This window comes from Drosophila novamexicana, unplaced genomic scaffold, assembly GCF_003285875.2.
Source record: "Drosophila novamexicana strain 15010-1031.04,08,12 unplaced genomic scaffold, DnovRS2.1 tig00000387-arrow-pilon, whole genome shotgun sequence".
NCBI classification, from domain to species: Eukaryota; Metazoa; Arthropoda; class Insecta; order Diptera; family Drosophilidae; genus Drosophila; species Drosophila novamexicana.
The window spans coordinates 3,924,241-3,943,271 of NW_020824800.1; the positions used below are offsets into that span (position 1 = coordinate 3,924,241).

A 19,031-nucleotide genomic window follows, 5' to 3' on the forward strand; every position below is an offset into this window, starting at 1 on the left:
CTCTGAGAGCAGCGTGTGATATTTTTTGTTCTGTCTCGTTTTTTTTTTTTTTGTATTTTTGGCGATTTACGTGATGTCGCCAGCAATTGAATACCACAAATTTCCGATTTTATTTTCATTTGTTTTTGTATCATTTTTTTTGTCAGTTATCTGCGGACCGTGTGTCTGCGTCTGAGAAACGAAATATTGATGCGTCAGTTAATAGCCAGACACTAAACACGATTTCTGGCCATTTGGCACGAACCGCTCGCAGTTGAATGATACACATACGAGTTCACAATATATGTCATAATATACGAGTATGCACGATCTAGTATAGTCGGTGCCAGCAAAAGAATCAGGGTCAAACCTTAGAACCTTACATCTGAGCTAACACACATTTCTGGTCCATTTACAAAATTCATATAAAATACAGTTCTCAGTCTTTGGCCCAACATAATTTTGTTGAAAACTTAACAAATTTAATAAAGATTGAACTTCAAAAAAAATAATATATATATATATAAGTATTAATTTTGATTTGATTTGTTTTTAAAGTTCTTTTGCTGCTCTTCCTTCCCAAAAATTGAAGATTTAGCCATACTTTTATCTTAGAAGCTAATTGCTTTTGCTTTGCTCAAACTTTCCCATTGTTAAGCTTATTATTGTAAAAGAAGTGCAATACCCTGTAAGAGCACTCTGTCTTATATATTTTAATCAAATGCCAAGGTTATTCCGGGCCAACATTCAATTTTCGGGGACCTTGGCTTTGCTTATCAAATGGCCCCAAGCAAAAGTCTTGCGGCCTTTTGCGCATTTCAGTAACATTGAATGCCGTTAACCTTTTTGTGCGTTCAAATGGAAAGTTGTTGTTTTTGTTCCCTTTGCCTAAGCAGTGCAGTGCGGGCTCTTCTCGGCGATTCTCAAAATCTACATCTTGCTGCCGCAACAACGCGATCAGCCACAAAGTCGCACAATAGGTGTAAATGGGCCGGGTAAATACAAAATAAAAGTCTGTGTTAATTGAGGTAAATTGAAATCGAGTTTGTTGATTTTGCGTGCTTTTAATATTGAGTAATATTAATCATGCGACAATCGCACAACATCAACATCAATCCCAATATACGAATATTATGTAAATGTAAGTGCACGCAGGGGATGACAAATGTTTACCCCCAAAGAGGAGCGTCGTATCAGGGTGTGGGCGTTGATCTCAGCAAGAACAACAATAATCAGAATTAGCTAACTATCCATGCTAAGCGCTTAATTAGCATATAAGGTAGTGAAAAAGTCGCTCAAGCAGTGTACACTGAAAGAAAAAATGTTGTACTCACAGCAAGCACAACAAAATTGTGCCTAGAACAATATCTTTAATACGGATGTTCCTAAATAGAAGACACAAATAGAAAATATTCTCAATATAATTTAGTTATCCAGTCAGATTTATTATCTTAAGCGGTTGCTTTTCTCTGAGTGTATCATATAAAGTCCCAGCTGGGGTATTTTGTAAAAACCCAGGCATTGAATCACTTGCAAAGCCGGGAAATCTTCTGCCCGATTCGCTATCTCATTATAAGAATTCCCTGACGGGGCGCTGACGTTTACGATCTGGAAACTGGAAAAGCATAAGTTGAAAGAGCTGCAGCTAAAGAGAGCTCAGCCAAAGAGCTCAAGAGAGAGCGAGTTCGCGTTTCTCTTCAACTTTTACTTTTTTGGCAATTTGGGTTTTGCATTATAAATTAATTTGTTATCAATAAAATAATGTACGCACACACACACACACGCACTAACTAACCGCACGCGGCAGCACTTGTTAGCGCTCCCTCTCTCTCTCTCTCTTTCTCACTCTGTCTCTCTCTCGCTCTGTTTCTCTCGGCAGCTAGCTGTCTCTTTCTGGAGCGTCGCAGCCGTCGCTGCGCAAGTCGCTTATAAAACTCTATAAAAAGTCTCAAACAAATCACAAGATTTTCAGTTAAATTCCAGAATTCGTAAACTGCGGTCGCAAGTGAAGTCGCGTTTGAAAATACGATATAAACACACACATATATATATATATAAATATATATATTTTGCATAAATCTTGCGAGCAAAGATTTATAACAAGCATACAAAATCCGGGTTTTTTTCAAAAAATTACAAAGACAGACAGAAAGAAATAATAATCAGAATGCGTCGTGATAATAATTTAATTCTGTTCAGCGCCCTCATTTGGCTGCTCGTTGCGCCAGGTAAGAGTTCAGGTGTTTCGGTGCCCCAAAATGTGTCAGAACCGTTATTCGATATTCGAGTGATAACTCAAAAGTCAGATATTAGCCTAAGTCCGAGTGTCCAAAATTGTGATACAAGATTGATGCGCCCGTATTAAAAGTGGATCGTGTCGGATCGCTGGAATTCGATTTGTTAAGCACCAACAGCAAAGTCGGAACGAAATCTATAAAAAAAACAAAAAAAAACAAAAAAACTACTTTTTTGATAATATGATAAAATAATTATTATTTGCTGCTATTTATAAACAATTTGTGTGCCGCTTGTGAAATGCAAAGCAGAATAAAAAGAGAGAGAGAGAAAAAAAAAGAGAATTATATTCAAAATGCAAATTCATTTTTTCTGCCCATTAACATTTATTGCAATCGCAACGTTTTTGTGCATGTTAAACAAATCACAAATCAATATAAAAAAAACACTATAATTATAAAAAATGTATACAAAGAAAAAAAACTGTCTGGTTGAGAATCAGAGTCGAGAACAATTGCAGTTGATTTTTTCTTTCATAAATAATGCGAAAATAGTTGGCAATTTTTTACGTTCACATTCCTTTTTTTTTGCAAATGCGGAAATGTTGGCATAAAGCAGACTTAAGTCTGAGAATAGAGATAATGATGTACTTTTTGCATATCTATAATATTTATAGATATGCCTACGAAGTGCGAACTTCTAGGCATATCAAAAATAGAAGTTAGAAATGCGGCTCTCAGCAGGATCTCAGTTAAATAAATGAAGCTGGCTTTAAGAAAGGCGGAAATGAATGAGTGAAAACAGAGAGAGACAGGGAGAGAGAGGAGGAGAGAGATGGAGTATAAGAGCTAAACATAATAAATTAAAAAAAAAAGCATAAATTTAAAGAAAAGTAAATTGATTCATTCGACAAGTTTTGCTACCAATCACAGCACAAATTCCCATAAAAACAAATGGGAAAATATTTCAAATAATTCAAATCGAAAATTGCCAAATATTCTAGCCAATTTCAATATAGACATATAGATATAAATACTCTAAATTACTCCAAAGTGATAAAAAAAAAGGCATATACTTATTATCAGAGCTCAATATGAGTACGACACGTGCCCAACTCTCAATGACTCCGAAGTTCTCAAAAAAAAAATTGAAAAATAGTTCAAGTAATAACCAATTTTCCTAACCAATATCAATATAGATATATTACCTATATAGTTTATTTATTGGAGCTCAGCACGAACACGTGCCAAACTGCTTATCACAGTCTGAAGTGCTCAAAAAAAAATTTGGAAAATATTTCTAATTATTTGAATACTTTTTTTTTAGGCATTTGAGAGTTTTTTCAAAAATTTCAAAATAGACACATAAGTATATTAAAAATAATATTAGAGCTCAGCACAGGCCCGACCCATAGAAAAATAGATAGTTCACGTGGTCAGCTCCACTGCCAAGTAAAGCATATATTAAAATAGAGCTGATTTCGAAAGGCGTCTTGAATTTGTTGCTGCATTTGAAATGCATTATTCGAGCTATATTTTGTTTGTTAGTCTCGATATTGACATTGAAACTGCGTCGACTGCTAATTGAAAGGCTGCGATTCGAAGCGTTTTAGTTGGCTACCTCAGAGCGTACTTACAGACATGTATGGGACACATGACAGCCGTCGTTTAGCACATTTTTTAACAAAAACAACAATAACAACGAGAACAACAACAACGAGAACAACAACCTGCCCGGCCGTTTAGCACCAAATCAAAAAACTTGAAATTCTCGCCTGATTTGAGTGCAAAATGTAAAGCATTTACGTAAGGCCAACATTTGCAGATGTTTTTGTTTTTCAAATTGCCTAATTATAGAATATTTAAAAATTATTACAATAAATATAAAAATAAAACACTTTCATTATATAACGCCAAGACTGCACAATTCTTAATGATCTGTCAGATTTCCAGGCCATTTATAATAATTATTATAAGGCCTGTTCGGTTTAAGACTTTGAGCGCGTGCATATTAATTTAAAAAAATTTTAATACACTTCACTTGAGTTGTAAAACAAATATGCAACTTCGCGGAAGTCTACACTCAGAGAAAAACAACATTACCCTGTACGCAAGCTTAAAGTTGAGACAAATTTCTTAAGCTCAAAACAAGTTTTTCAACTTGAGAACTTTTCTTAACTTTTCTTCTTAAGAAGCTTTTCTTGTAGTTATAGTTTTTATAATCGATTTGAAGATTTGAATTTATCGAATTCCCATTTGTAGCCCCGTTTTTTTCCGAGTGTATAATACAAATTGCGCCCTAAGAACTTAGTTCAGCAAAGTCTTTGTTAACGAAACTGGTTTCTGGACGAGTCGTGGATGCACAATGCAAATGAATAAAATTATTCTTTATTGCAAACAATTAGGCAAAAAACAATAAAAATGAGACAAGCCTCAAGTTCAAGCACAAATTCAAGAAATTCCCGTACGCGTTGCTTATCACGTGCCACTAAAGGCACATAAATATTTGAGCTACAGCTCCTCCCACTCCTTCTCCGCCGGACGGTCGTCCATCAATCAATGTGATTTATTAATAATTTTTAAGTCAACAATCGCGCAACTCGACCATATCGTATATCATAGCAGGAGTGTTGCGCTCAAAAAATGTGTGTACAAAATTGTATGGACTACGCGGCGTATGAGCAATTTATATACCCTGTTTACAGGCATTGCAAAGGGCTGTATTGGCTGGCTTTCCAACTGACAAGTTGAGTGTCAAATTTCGTATATCAATATCAAAGTTTTAGAGCCATCAGCAGATTCGTCGGACAGATTACTCAAGAACGACTCTTAAGAACAAACCAGGCTATAACGCCACGCCTCAACAAATATCGAAAGTTCTACTTGCACAGTTTTGCAGCCAAAGTTGACAGACTTGTCAGACACTTACCTGATAAGCTCTTTATGCATTTGGCTAAAAGTATTTTGCACTCCCAAATCAGAAGAGTACACAGTTTGAAAGTCACTTTGACAGTTTCTATGGCCAAAGCCAGCAGATTTAATAGGTACCATTTAATCTCGTTATATTAATTCGCTTTTATACAAATAGATCGCACACATCTATGTTGCCCAAAGTCATAGTTTGAAAGTCACTTATTTGATACAGTAACAGGAATAGTTTTAAAGTCACTTTGGAAGTCTTAAGCCAAAGCCGTTGCTGTTGAACTGCATGAAAGAATCCCCACGCTCGCGTTTAACCAAATAAATCACTTTAAGCCATATTTTCCAAAGACGCAGTTTGAAAGTCACAACTTTGTTATAGTTACAGTTTTAGAGTCATTTAGAGTCAATTGTGAAGAGGCCTCTTTTGTCAGCTGTTTACAAACAGAGTATTGTGCAGTCACTAACAGCCAACGTGTTACGCTTATCAGCCGAAAGCAGACAATTTGACTGACATTTGGATGAGCATGAGCTAAGCCCCGCCCACTGCGAGTCCGCCCATGAGTCATCCGCCGCCCGGGCAGATGGCAGATGGCAACTGGCACCTGCAGCACGCTGCTCCCTACTCGCTGAGTCTGCTCTGATAAGGCAATTGACGCAATTACGCGAATGTCTCAATAAGCTAGCTCTCGGCACGGTGCAAATATTTGTTTATTTGTTTGTGGTAAATTGCCAACCGGTAGCTGGTAATTTGCATGGCAGAGGAGGAGCACGTCTGTGGTCGCTTTGGCGGTATGGAGTGCACAATAATAGCTTCAGTTCAAACATTGAACTAATAATAAAGAATGAGCAAATAATACGAGAAATGCGTTAACAGAGTCTACGAGCCCGTTTGCCTTGATTTATGGCCCGCACATGGTCGAGCTCCGATCGCTTTGTCATCGTTAATCGTTTATCGCTCGCTTGTTGTTCATATTTACCAAAGCTGTAAATTGTTTGAACCCAACCAGAGATAGGGTCTTAACGATACCCTTATGATATATATATAAGTATATCAGTGCGCTGGCAATTGTTGGAAAGTCAAAAAATTAAAAAAAAAATAGAATGATGAATGATGTACAAAAAAATCAATGCACTTCAACTACGAATATTTTGACCATGAGTAAAAAGTAAGCCCATATCGAAAGTGACATGCTCAATAGATAAAACAAAAAATTATACAAATCTGGTAAAGATTCTGTTCTCTATATATGATATAGTTATCCGACTTCGACAGAAGTCGACAAGATATGTTATAAGAAAAATGAAGAATCTATTTTGAATATCAATCGTTTCTATATATACATATATAATATATATATACATATATAGTCGTTCGAACCGGCCGAGTCCGACTTATGCAAGTCAAAGTTGATGTAGACAACATATATATATACTTACCGGGCTTGGAGATGTCTACCCCGAATGACATAATAAGCATGCCAACTGCAAGTTTATAGATAAATGTTGATTGACTTTACCATACCCTGTTCGCTTCAGGCCGCATAAAGTATGCGGCTCATAGACCACGACTGGAGGATTCCTCATGAGCAGCTGCTTGGACTCACATTAGACGGGGGCTTTTGCATAAAACTTGTTGAACTGGCATATTTGTAGCTTCAATACTAACCCAATACTGGCCAACTCTCTTGCAGCTTGTTTGGCGGATCTGATGTGCTATGTGTGCGATGACTGCGAAAAGGTGACCAAGGAGACACCGCTGCTGGCCTGCAATGCGGACTTCTTCAATCAGGGCGGCAGCACCGAGGCCTCAACCGTGACCACGACCAGCACAACAACAACAATAACAACGACAGAATTCACCACAGACGAGGCGCCGACGAGCAGCAGCGAATACACCCCAGCCGAGACCACCACACCCGATAGCACCCCCAGCGATCTGGTGACCAGCACCATAGCAACGGATTCGACCAGCGAAATGGTCACGGAAAGCACGGAGAGCACAGAGGCGCCAATGCCAACGCCGGCCACCGTGGGACCACCGGAGACGACAACCGGCGTGCCCACGCCCCCAGCCGAGGATCTGCTGCGTCAGGTGAACACCACCCGGCTGTTGCCCAGCTCAGCTGATGCCAACTCAGCTGCTGTCACAACAACCACAGATCTGGCCATCCGCCAGCGTCGTGCTCTGATCGACACAAGCGTCAGCTATCACTGCTATACGGTGCAAAAGACCGGTAAGTACAGGTGATACAATGACGGTTGATTCAGAAACTAATCAAAACTCCGCCCGTTCTATCCACAGTCAATAATACGATGCAGACGGTTCGCGGCTGCTCGCGTGTTGAGCCGGAACAGTCCGTCTGCCAGGAGCTGCAGATTAAGAGCAACGAAACCAAACTGGCCAAATGTGATCCGTGCAGCATGAATGCCTGCAATGGTGCCACATCCACGTTCCAGTCCACGCTGCTGGCGACACTCCTGTTTGCCCTGGTCGCCGCTCTCCTGCAGCGCAATTGAAGGAGTTAACACCAGCCACGCCCCCTCCCCGCTCACCTCCAACTCCACTCGCCTTCCGTTCCATTGTCGTCCACTCCAGCCCGGTGTTATTTAGTACATATTGCTCATTTGTTTAAGGTACACACACACACACACACACACACACGAACAGACACAAACACACACAGTCACTGAAGCGTTCTACATGGGCGCACCTGGGGCAGGGGTTGCCTTTATTGAAGAAATAACACTTATGAACTTTAGGCTACTGAAATCGTAGCTTCAATATTGAAATTTAAACAATACCCCCCTTTCCCCCCTTAGACACACGAGCCCCTTTATCAAAATCCTGCCTACGCCTCTGCTCTCATTTGTTAAGTCATGCGAAACTTTATGTAATTTGTAAGCGACACACACACACACACACAAACAAACAAACATACACACACGAATATCGAAATATATACATATATGCCTATATATAACTTAATATGAACTAAAGCTAACCAAATGTGAAGCATAAGACAATTTACTTGATATGTTATAAACTATTTATACATTAAACGATTTTTCAAAATCTTCTCCGAGATGTGAAAATTTGTTTGCAATTTTTTGCAATTTTTTATTTAAAATTTAAATAATATTAGCATGAATAGATTAAATATTTCTTAAATGCAGTCAAAATCAGTCTGAATCATGGGATATACAAATTATTTTCTATTCATGCCGGGATTTTAAGCCGAGCCGGATTATTTGGATACGGAACTAAAGCAGCGGAAACTTATATTTAAAAAAAAATTAATCCATTCAAAACATATTTAATTATGTTTTATTTTAAAAAATATTATTGCATCATTTTATACATTTTAAACTGAGAATACGAAAAGCTAACTAATGCAAGATAAATAATAATATGTAAATATATTCGACTAAAGTAAACTTAAATGAGTGAAAAAAGATTTGAACCAAGAACTGGTTCACGAACCGAATCAGATTAATAATAATATATTAATATGTTCGACTAAAGTAAACTTAAATGAGTGAAAAATGATCTGAACCAAGAACTGGTTCACGAACCGAAGCAGAAGGCACGGTTCTGGTTCGAACCGTGAAGCGAAAGTCTGAAAACGTTTTCTGTCATGTTATAAATATTTTATCCAGATGATGTTAATCTCAATGTGAGAGTTGATAGCTGAGAAAAGTCTGCTTATAACACATTTAACACAGAGTTAGATCTGTGCATAGATAGACTGATAAGCCCAATTCCCCCCACAAGCCTTGTTGACTAAGCCAACAAATCAGAAAGTTAGATAAAGCTCGATACATTCTGCCCCCAAGCGATAGTTAGTTGGGTCTTGGTACTGGTTCGAAGCGCCTGGCTATATAGCCACTGGGTCAATGTTACGGCCATTGCGCATACGCCGCATTGTGCCAACAAACCAAGCCGGAAGAGGCATACTTTTAGGCCCAACTATGCTAAGTAAATTTGTCCAGGGCAAACACAGCTCGGCCAAAAGCAACGTGGGCCAAGTTTCCAACAATAAGATAAGATAAGATTTCATTAATAACAAAAACAAAAAAATATTTATAAAAAGAAAACTTGTGATTCTTTTTGTATTCAAACACAGTGCGTGCGAAAAGTATGCGCACCAAGGCATAAATCATAGCTACGAAATGGAGAGCCATAAATTATGCGGACAATTGGCCATATGCTGGTATATGCACATAAATATAAATACATGAATGAGTTGAGAAATCGTTGAGCTGTGTCTTTAGAGATAGTTGATAACTGAAATTCCCAGAAGTGCCCCAGAGATAAAATAAGTGAAGAACCAACTGAAATGCTGACCTCTAAAACTGACGTATATTGAAAACAAATAACTGACCAGATAAGAGCCGAGAAATGTGTGTCACAACGTCTCGAAAAATCGACCTTCACGAAAGCTCCCTTTTTTTTATTTACCCCATAAAGTGGCGAGATTTGATAATGATTTCCATCTGAATGGTGCTTCACAATAAGTTTTTAAATATATAAAAAAAGACCATGATAAGCCGTTCAGGGTGAGTGAAAGTGTTCATTAATTATGGTTTATCTTCTTCTGCGATAAGGGGCGCTCATTAGCAATGAGTGGACTTTTCATTTTTTTGATGACTTGAATGAAATACGAAACTTGAACACAATTTGGCCGAGGTGAATTACAAAACTATATCTGCAAGTGTGCCGCCTCGAAGAGGTGTACTTGATTGGGAAAATACCTGTTATTCAGCTCCATAAAAATAAGCTCGTGCTTAGTTAAACAACAATTTCTTTGTATTGATATTGATAAATAGATTTAATTTACAAAGCAGATTTACATACTAGTCATTACGAACATTGAAACGAAATTATAGAAAAAAGAAGAAGCAATCACTTCAATACTAATCCCATAAGAAGAGTCTGCATGCATTACAATTATTTTCCTTTTGCTGATCTTGAATAAGTTGCAATTTTTCGTATTTAAAGTGGACATTACATTACATATACGTATGCCAAAATCCAGTGTATAAAAGTCTTTATTTGTTTAATTGATGGAAGATTCATTTAATAGATGGATTGTTTAACTAGTTTTCATAAGCTAAGTTGAAAGGCAAACTCATAAACTCATATAGTTAGATATGTAAAGAGTTGAAAGAAAGGCTGATAAAAAAAAAAATATATATATATATATATATATATATGTACAAGGGTTACGCTCGGGACATTCGTTCATTTGCAACATCAAGAAAATCTAAGAAAATAATTAAGATGCTTTGATTTTTTAAATACCTTCTTTAATTGCTTTAAATACCTTCTGCAAATATATATTTTTACATCAGCAATAAGCTTAGACATTTCTTAAGTAAGCTGATTTACACATCAATTTAGCCAAGATTTATTTCTTAAAATTTGTATTTTTATTACACCCTGAACCCATTAATAATGGGTATAAGGGTATATTGTATTTGTGCAAAATCCAAATGTATGTAACAGGCAGAAGGAAGCATCTCCGACCCCATAAAGTATATATATTCTTGATTAGCAGCAATAGCAGAGCCGATATAGCCATGTCTGTCCGTCTGTCCGTATGTATGAACGCAAGGATCTATAAGACCTTTAAGAGCTAGAGACTTTAGATGTAGGTGCTCCTATGCACTAGGATCGAGGTTGTTTCCGATAATCGATTACTTACTCCGTTTCCAAGCAATCGATAAAAATCGATATCGATATCCTGTTTTTTGGGCAATTTTGGTAAATAATAAGAGCTAGAGTCACCAAACTTGACATATAGCTTCTAAAATAGAATATATATATGCATTTGACGTTGGAAGAAGAGGGTTCCGGGTATCCCCTAGTCGGAAGCTCCCGACTGGAACCTCTTACTTGTTTCTTTTTGCTTTTGAGCAAATTGGATTATCTATATTTACATTAAAATAAAATCATTTGCTTAACTTTACGGGATGATAAATGCAGAAAACATTCCTCTAGATTGTGTTAAACGGGGAACTTTAACTGAAAATGCACAGGTGATGTCACATAACTGTAGATCCCTTAGTCTAGATCAGCTGGGCTGGCAAATCGGGCTTTAGTTCAAAGAACTCGACTGGAGTTGCTGATAATGTATAAATCTAAGACATTAGTATTAGAAAGTATGTACGGCAAATATTCGTATGTCGGAGGCAAATATTTACCTTGATTTACCCAGTTTTTATTGAGGGTTTTTTTTATTTTATGGTCAGCTATTAAAACGTTTTTTGCCGTATATATGGAACAGTTTGGGAGTTCGCTTGTGTACCTTGAGCAGACAAATGTTATTTGTTAAACGGCTGTGAATCATCGGCCATAAATTTCTTGCCAAAATATGCACTGACAAACAAAATTCCGATACGCGTGTCTTTGATATCTATATACATATATATATATCTATATACATATATCTAAATGTATTATCATTTGTTTATCAATGTGTGGCGTAACCGTAAACCGTTTCACGGGCTACTTTCGAAGGTTTGCCAACTTAGTATCTAAGCATTAAAAACGACTATAGCCTTGGGCTTAGATGCCTTAGAAATCGATAGAACTGATTAGATTCCATTACACGACTGTAGAAGTCTGTATTTCAGTGTGAACTGCATTTATGGGCCAACTCAAGAGTCAAGCATTTAAGTCAGCGGCTGATCTAGTAAATACCCTCGGACTGCCGCTTTCAGACTTCGGAATGGGCATTTCAAGTGGCCAGTTCATAGCATTTCAGTTTACACACATTCCACACATTGCTTATCATATGGCATTTTATTGAGGTCTACGGCCTAATTGAACCATATCCTGAGGAAGTGCGTTCTAAAAGCAATAGCAAAAGCGACACTTCATAAAAAACCCCTGCAAATCGCAATCTCCTTATCAGAGGCAGCAGCAGCAGCAGACTCGATTTTATCAACGTCCAGAATGGGTCCTAAAACACAATAGCCACAGTGAAAGCTCTCTAGAGCGCACCGATCACAGCTCGATATAAATATACATAAAGGAGGAACAAATATATATATTGAAATATTGCTTCATTTGAGGAATCTTTCCCTTGGTTCAGTTCGTGATAATGAAACCTTCTTAATAATCAGAATAATACAAAAAATAATAAACAACGCTGGAGCAATGTCTGAAGGTTAAAAATGTAACAAAACTATTTTAAACTATTTTAATATATATTTTATAAATTTTATTTCCTTTTTTTTCAATGATACGTTTCAGGTTCACGCTCAGATTTTCTTATTGCCAACCGATTCGGTTCATGGTTCGGTTCACAGAAACAAAAAATTATATGCCAGGATTCGACCAGATCTTAACTATTACTAAAGGCTCAGTTAACAATAACTGGATGGTGAGTTTCGAAATTCAACCAGATCTTAACTATTGCTTAACCATCTCACAGGTTTTTAAAATATGCTTTTCTTTTGAACAACTGATTCGGTTCAAGGTTCGGTTCCCAGCCAGATCTTAACTATTGCTGAGGGATCGGTTCACATTAACGGAAAAGTAAGTGCCAGCATTGAACCAGATCTTAACTATTGCTTAACCATTTTACAGGTATTAAAAAATGATGTACCTTTGGCTAACTTACAGGGTTCAAGGTTCGCTTCGAGGTAAAGTAAATACCGGCAATGAACCAGAGCTTAACTATTGCCCAATCATCTTGCAGGTATTAATGATGAATATTTGAAAACTTTTGACTAATTTCTTGCTGTCTTTTCAGCTTCAGAGAGAAGAAATGGGTAATATGGAAGTTGTACGAAATGTGTTCGTCAAGTGGAGCTTTCACTGTGGCCAAAAGCAGCCAACGGGGCGCTGTGCTGTGGCGCCTTATCAGTGCCATTGGCCCGACCCGACCAACCCATGAGTATCGGGCTTGCTGCCAAGTGATAAAAAAAAGCCATGTTAACAATATATTTAATTGGTAGTTTGCATTCGAGAGTCGAGCCGTGCTGTTGTCTACAGTTCTTGTCGCGAGCCAACAAACTCGCGCCCATTTCAACTGATCCTTAACAGAAAAAAAAAGGAAATATCCTTTTAGGCATAACAAATCGAAAATGCGTGCAATAAGCCTCGTCATATTTTGCCTGTGCGTGTGCGCTGCCATTTGGCCAGGTGAGCATTTGGCCGCGTTTAAAAACGCGCACAAAACGCGCACAAATTAATTAAGATTTATGCAATCATCAATATTCGTTGAAAAAGTGAACAAATCATAATTAAACTATATCAAAATATATTTCAAGCAAATATCAATAATTATTTTGATGAATCGACTAAAAAATAAGAGCAAAAAAAGATCTTTAAAAAAAAAAGTGCAACAACGTCTCTTTCAATCAATCAAAGTTAAGAAGAAAAAAAAGAAGGAATCAAATTAAAAATAAAAATAAAAAATACCAGATCGATCGATTTCATTTCTTTAGTGTCTTATGTGTTTCACATATGAACTAACTACGATAGTTGTACCAGGGCACACACACACACACACACACACACACACCTTATCAGCAAGTTGTACTCAATTCAGAGAAAAGAACAACAAATTAAAACAAAAAAAATATACATACCAGGGCCATGCCCATTATTGTAATTAGTTCACATTTGGAATTACGCATGCCGCAAAAATGTTCCGGCCTCATGAATTTTTATCGTCTTTCCAGAACCAGGACACCTTATCAAGAGGCCATTTTTTTAATAATTTTTTTAAATTGCAATTCATGAATCTTAAAATGCTGCAACATGATTTCCAGCTATAATCAAGTTTTTTCTGATTGATTTCAATTTATGGCAGCTCTTTATTTCATTTTTATTGCATCATACAGCGAGTTTTTCAACTACACTCAGCGAAAATTTCAAGTATTATGTAGTCAAAATATTTCGCAAACTTGGCAAGAAAATTCCCATTTCAAGAACTTTTTTGAATAGTTCTTGATTGCTTACTTTAAGAATGCCAAAATATTTAATACCAAAATGTGAGGCCTGTTTTCTTAATCTAAGAAGATTAATACTCTCTTTAAGCATGCATATTCTTAAAGTAAGATTTATACATTTTGCTTAAAATATTTCTGATTTTTTTTTTTTGTAACAATAAGAGCAAGGTTTCAAATCAGAAATACCAACCATATCAAAAGTCAGAGCGTAGTTTTTCTCTCAGTGTAAAGCCCTACAGTCTGCTTGTTCACAAAGTTTACGAATCGAGCTAAAGAATCTTTGTAATGTTATCGTAAGTTGGCTGCATTACACACAGAACACACACCCCTCCATTCGATCCATATCAATCAGTGTAATTGTCGACTCGAGTTTGTTGTTTGTATGAAACACATTTTTATCTACGCTACTTTATAAATATTTACAGCAAATGCGCTCCAGTGCTACCAATGCATCGGATCCGAGTGCGAGGATCTGGATGATTCGAAGGTAGTTAGCTGCAATTTGGATGATACGACATTAACAACGGAAGATACAACGGAAGATACAACGGAAGATACCACGACTGAGAGTTTGCCGAACACGCCGACGGATACGTCGGATAGTTCGACGGGAGGATCCACAACTTCGCCAGGCCCTACAGTGGAAACGCCAGCCACAGAGTCGTCTCCACCATCAACGACAGATCAATCAGACACCACAACAGATGCCACATCAGAAACCACAACAGGAGAGCCATCCGAATCAACGGAAACCACAGAAACCACAACAGGAGAGCCATCAGGATCGACAGGAACGACAGAATCTACAACAGGAGCGTCATCAGAATCCACACCCGATTCCACGACCGATTTCACATCAGATTCCACATCGGATTCCTCAACAGGTTCCACAACCGGTTCCACATCAGAATCGACATCGGAGTCCACATCGGATTCCACGTCAGATTCAACATCGGATTCCTCATCAGGTTCAACAGCCGGTTCCACATCAGATTCGACATCGGAGTCCACATCGGATTCCACGTCAGATTCAACATCGGATTCCTCATCAGTTTCAACAGCCGGTTCCACATCAGATTCGACATCCGAGTCCACATCAAGTTCCACAACAGGTTCCACATCAGATTCTACATCAGATTCCACATCAGATTCCACATCAGATTCCACGTCAAGCCCAGAATCCTCTATACCATCCTCTTCGGGATCCACAGAATCCTCAACAGCAGCGTCAACAGGATCCTCCGAGACCGGAGAACCAACCATATCTGGATCCACAGTATCTTCAACATCCGCGTCAACAAGTGTCCTAAATCCTGGCAACTTGGAGAATATTCAGTTAGCCCTGCAACAGGCGGCATTGCCTGGTGGCATCCGCTCCGGTCGCGCTCGCCGTTCCCTGGCTGCCCAGGCGGCCGATCAGCTGATACGCAACTATCGCTCCTACGAGCTCAACGGACGTGCCACCAACTACCGTACAACGGCCTGCTACAGCATTGAAAAGGATGGCGGTGAGTAGCGTTAAAGTGGTCGAGGGGTGACACGAGCGAGAAGGTTCCAGTCGGGTGCTAACGACTGCGCAATGCTCTATTTACAGTATAAAGACAGCTTAAATACTTAGTTTAACACTTAGTTCTTAAACTCAATCTTAAAATTTTTCAACTTTCTTTAAGAATGAAAATTCTTATTTTAAGAATGCCAAAATATCTAACTCCAAAATTAGGGGCCTGTTTACTCAATCTTAAAAGTTGGGTACTCTTCAAGAAAACATTTTATGCTTAGTTTAAGCACACAATTTCTTAAAATAAGTATTGTATACTTAGCTTGAGAGCTTTTTCTTAATTCTGTGTATCAATAAGCATCAGCTGCTTATTCTTCTGCTGCCTCTCAAACTGTAACGCTACGTCAGTGATTTGCAAACTGTGACCTTGGGAAATATTCATGTTTGAGATTTAATGGACAATGTTGTATCAAAATTATAGATCTGCATTTATCTATCCCTCCAATTAGCTGACAATAGCTTTAAGACTATAAAAGTGAGTTTCAAACTACGAAATGTGAATATCCCAACCCTAAAGACTCTAATTAGACAGCAGGACGAGCATGACTCAGAACCGAATATACCCGTTTGTTGCACTTTACGAACAGTGTATCTGATTTGTGATTTTTCTGTTTCTTCTATTCCAACAGAGATTCAGCGCGGCTGTGTCTGGATACCCGAGGGTCAATCCGGCTGCGAGGCGGTGCGTGAGAAGGTCGACCTGCCGCAGGATTCGGTCAATGATCTCTGCGATGTCTGCCAAACGGATAAATGCAATGGCAGCGCCAGTCTGCGCATGTCCTTGGCAGCGCTGCTGCTCCTGCTGGGCCTCGGCTTGAGGAGCCTCTTCTAGAGCATTCGCAAGCTGTGCTAATGTTTACTCTGTATTATATATATATATATTATATATGCCTATTTTCCGCTAAGTGATTTGTATTTGTACTCGTAACGAAATTGAAGAGAAATTCAAAACTGGAATTATATTAAATCAAAAAATTGCCAAAAATATTGTATTAATTGTACAAGCCTTGTTGTCAAAGATATCAGCTGATAATAACCAAAACCAATTAAAAAGTCGTAAATAGTTTATTATCTTTTGTCAAAGGAAAATTTACTTGAGATAAAACCAAGAACTCGAGCTCTTTCCGTGTTCGATAATGCAATAAAAACTGAGAAAATTATAGAAACCAATCTGTAAATTGGCTCAAATCGAACATTAGTTGCTTTCTATGATTTTATTATGAATCATATAAATATATATATATATATACACAATGGACTGGTCGTCAATCGGAAGGCATTTTCAATTTTACTTTATCAAAAATTCGAAAGTCTTCAAGTCGTATACAAAGAAGGGAAATTAAAATAGGCAATCTGATAAACTAAATCAAATATTTCTTATATTTAGTATCTAGTAGAACCGACCTTGATTCATATGCTCATTCTTTTTTCTCTGTGTAATCTATAAATTTATTTATATTTTAAGTGCATTGAAAACTTTAAACAAACCATTTTCGTTTTACCTTAAGCCTCATTTTACTCATAATTAAAGTGAGGCACAAACGAATCCAGTTTAAAAAGAATCTTTCACTAAGAACAATCCAATTTGAATGCTTCTTAAACTAAGAACTATAATCAACTTTATTTAAGAAAACTTTAGCTCAGCTTAATTGAAGTCATAACATCATATATAATCATAAGTAAGATGATCTTGGACCAACTTTAAAGGGATTTTCACTAAACTAATTGAAGATCGTCCTTTTTATCAATGTGGATCATATAGAATCACAGTCATATTATATAGTCATACGATCTTTATGGGCCAATTTTAAAGGAACTTTTGCTAAGCTTATTGAAGATCGACCTTTTTTCCCAGATCTATCATAAAATATCATACAGTCATAAGATCTTCCTAATTTATACCAATTTTTTAAAGTGTAAAAAGCGCTACAAAACCATGCACCCGCAGCGATATTTTATGTTCGACTTGATTCTAATTCCAAGATATATATATATATTTATATATAGTCCGAGCGCATCGAGCAACGGTGCAAAGCAATCACAGCTCTTGGTAAATAAATACTTAGATATATGGCCAATTATCATGAACACAGAACTTTATCTAATCGCAGTCATCATTTCGAACTCGTGAGGATTATAAATCAGATATATTGTATTTCTGCACATAACACCTAACATATATGATACTATTCTCTGCACCTATATTGCATCTGCGTCATAAATTTATGGCTCGGTACTTTTGAATGCAGTTATTGCAGCTAGAATATATATTTATGTGAATCACTTTGTACACAAAGAAGAAATTCCAAATAGTTAGATGGAAAATAAATACTTGGATGAAATACCAGATCGTTAAGTATGAAATATAATAAAATTTAGTAGAAAATACTTAAATATCTGTAACTCTTTTATTTTTATTGTTTTCATAAGGATTCTTGTCTTAAAGTGATTCAAATAAATATTTGTTCTAATCTTAACATTCAATTATCGCAAAAAAGTACTTGGTCTAAAGTGGAGCTCATAAATTGTTCTAATGTGCGAATTAAAACTAATGTTCTATAAATTAACAATTACTGAAGGCGCGACGCGAAACAATATTTGATTGTTCAGATAGAATCTCTATATACAAGACGTTAACAAACCCACGATTGGGTGGGAAATTTCGACCTATGTCAATAATACCCCAGCCTTGCCAGTGGCACGTTTAAAAAAAGTTCTCTCAAAGTTCTTTGAAAATGCGTTTTAAGCCGATCGGATTTTTTTTTTGTTTGCTCTCAAAACCCCATGAATATAATATATTGAGGGAAAAAAATAAATAATATTTAGCTCTGCAATTTTTAAAACCTCAAAGCTACACTTTATAAAGAAAATTTCAACTCCAGACTGTTCTCACTTAATTTCAGTCAGACTAAATTTACGCCCACAAGCTTTTTGCCAATACATTTAAAATATGAAAAGCTCTTCAAAACCAGCTCCAAATTGTTTTCATTTAATATCATATTTATTTAAATTGCTTGCAGCTTAAAGCTGCGTAATCCTTAAAAAGCTCATGACCAAAAGCACAAGAAACCATTATTTCAAAAGCCTGGAGCTTTAAGCATGTGCACAAACCGCAATCAGCTTGCGCTGCCTGCATAAAGCTCTCTCTTTCACACTACCTATCTCTCTCTCTCGCTCTCTCGTTCTGTGCGGCGCGAACTTTAATTTCTTTGAAAATGATTTCGCGGAAAAAGCTCGAGTTGCAATCTCGTCGCTTCTTTTATCGCCGTTATCAGTGAAAAAATTAGCTGAGCGAACAAATAGAACAAGGGAAGATAACACAAAGTTTCGAATGTGTTGAAATGGAATTGGATAGGAAACCGCACGGCCAGCGG

The 19,031-nt window shown here is 37.2% G+C and overlaps 2 protein-coding genes across 2 annotated transcripts; both read left to right on the forward strand.

Annotated features, from left to right (window-relative positions):
* Positions 1 to 1,969: 1,969 nt before the first annotated feature.
* LOC115759816 (flocculation protein FLO11) lies at positions 1,970 to 8,218 on the forward strand. The gene is made up of 3 exons (XM_030700907.1): positions 1,970 to 2,207; positions 6,827 to 7,369; positions 7,438 to 8,218. The coding sequence occupies exons 1-3, from the start codon at positions 2,147 to 2,149 to the stop codon at positions 7,650 to 7,652; spliced, it is 819 nt and encodes a 272-aa protein (XP_030556767.1). The 5' UTR covers positions 1,970 to 2,146; the 3' UTR covers positions 7,653 to 8,218.
* Positions 8,219 to 13,123: 4,905 nt separating this feature from the next.
* Positions 13,124 to 16,795, forward strand: LOC115760095 (serine-rich adhesin for platelets). The gene is made up of 3 exons (XM_030701280.1): positions 13,124 to 13,287; positions 14,525 to 15,607; positions 16,287 to 16,795. The coding sequence occupies exons 1-3, from the start codon at positions 13,230 to 13,232 to the stop codon at positions 16,487 to 16,489; spliced, it is 1,344 nt and encodes a 447-aa protein (XP_030557140.1). The 5' UTR covers positions 13,124 to 13,229; the 3' UTR covers positions 16,490 to 16,795.
* The last annotated feature ends 2,236 nt before the right edge of the window (positions 16,796 to 19,031 follow it).

What these genes read in the sequence shown, in the direction of transcription:
- LOC115759816 (XM_030700907.1), top strand. Translation starts at nt 2,147, where the DNA reads ATGCGTCGTGATAATAATTTAATTCTGTTCAGCGCCCTCATTTGGCTG. An exon ending in TTGGCTGCTCGTTGCGCCAG is followed by an intron (nt 2,208 to 6,826) that starts GTAAGAGTTCAG and finishes ACTCTCTTGCAG; the next exon opens with CTTGTTTGGCGGATCTGATG. An exon ending in CTATACGGTGCAAAAGACCG is followed by an intron (nt 7,370 to 7,437) that starts GTAAGTACAGGT and finishes TTCTATCCACAG; the next exon opens with TCAATAATACGATGCAGACG.
- LOC115760095 (XM_030701280.1), top strand. Translation starts at nt 13,230, where the DNA reads ATGCGTGCAATAAGCCTCGTCATATTTTGCCTGTGCGTGTGCGCTGCC. An exon ending in GTGCGCTGCCATTTGGCCAG is followed by an intron (nt 13,288 to 14,524) that starts GTGAGCATTTGG and finishes AAATATTTACAG; the next exon opens with CAAATGCGCTCCAGTGCTAC. An exon ending in CAGCATTGAAAAGGATGGCG is followed by an intron (nt 15,608 to 16,286) that starts GTGAGTAGCGTT and finishes CTATTCCAACAG; the next exon opens with AGATTCAGCGCGGCTGTGTC.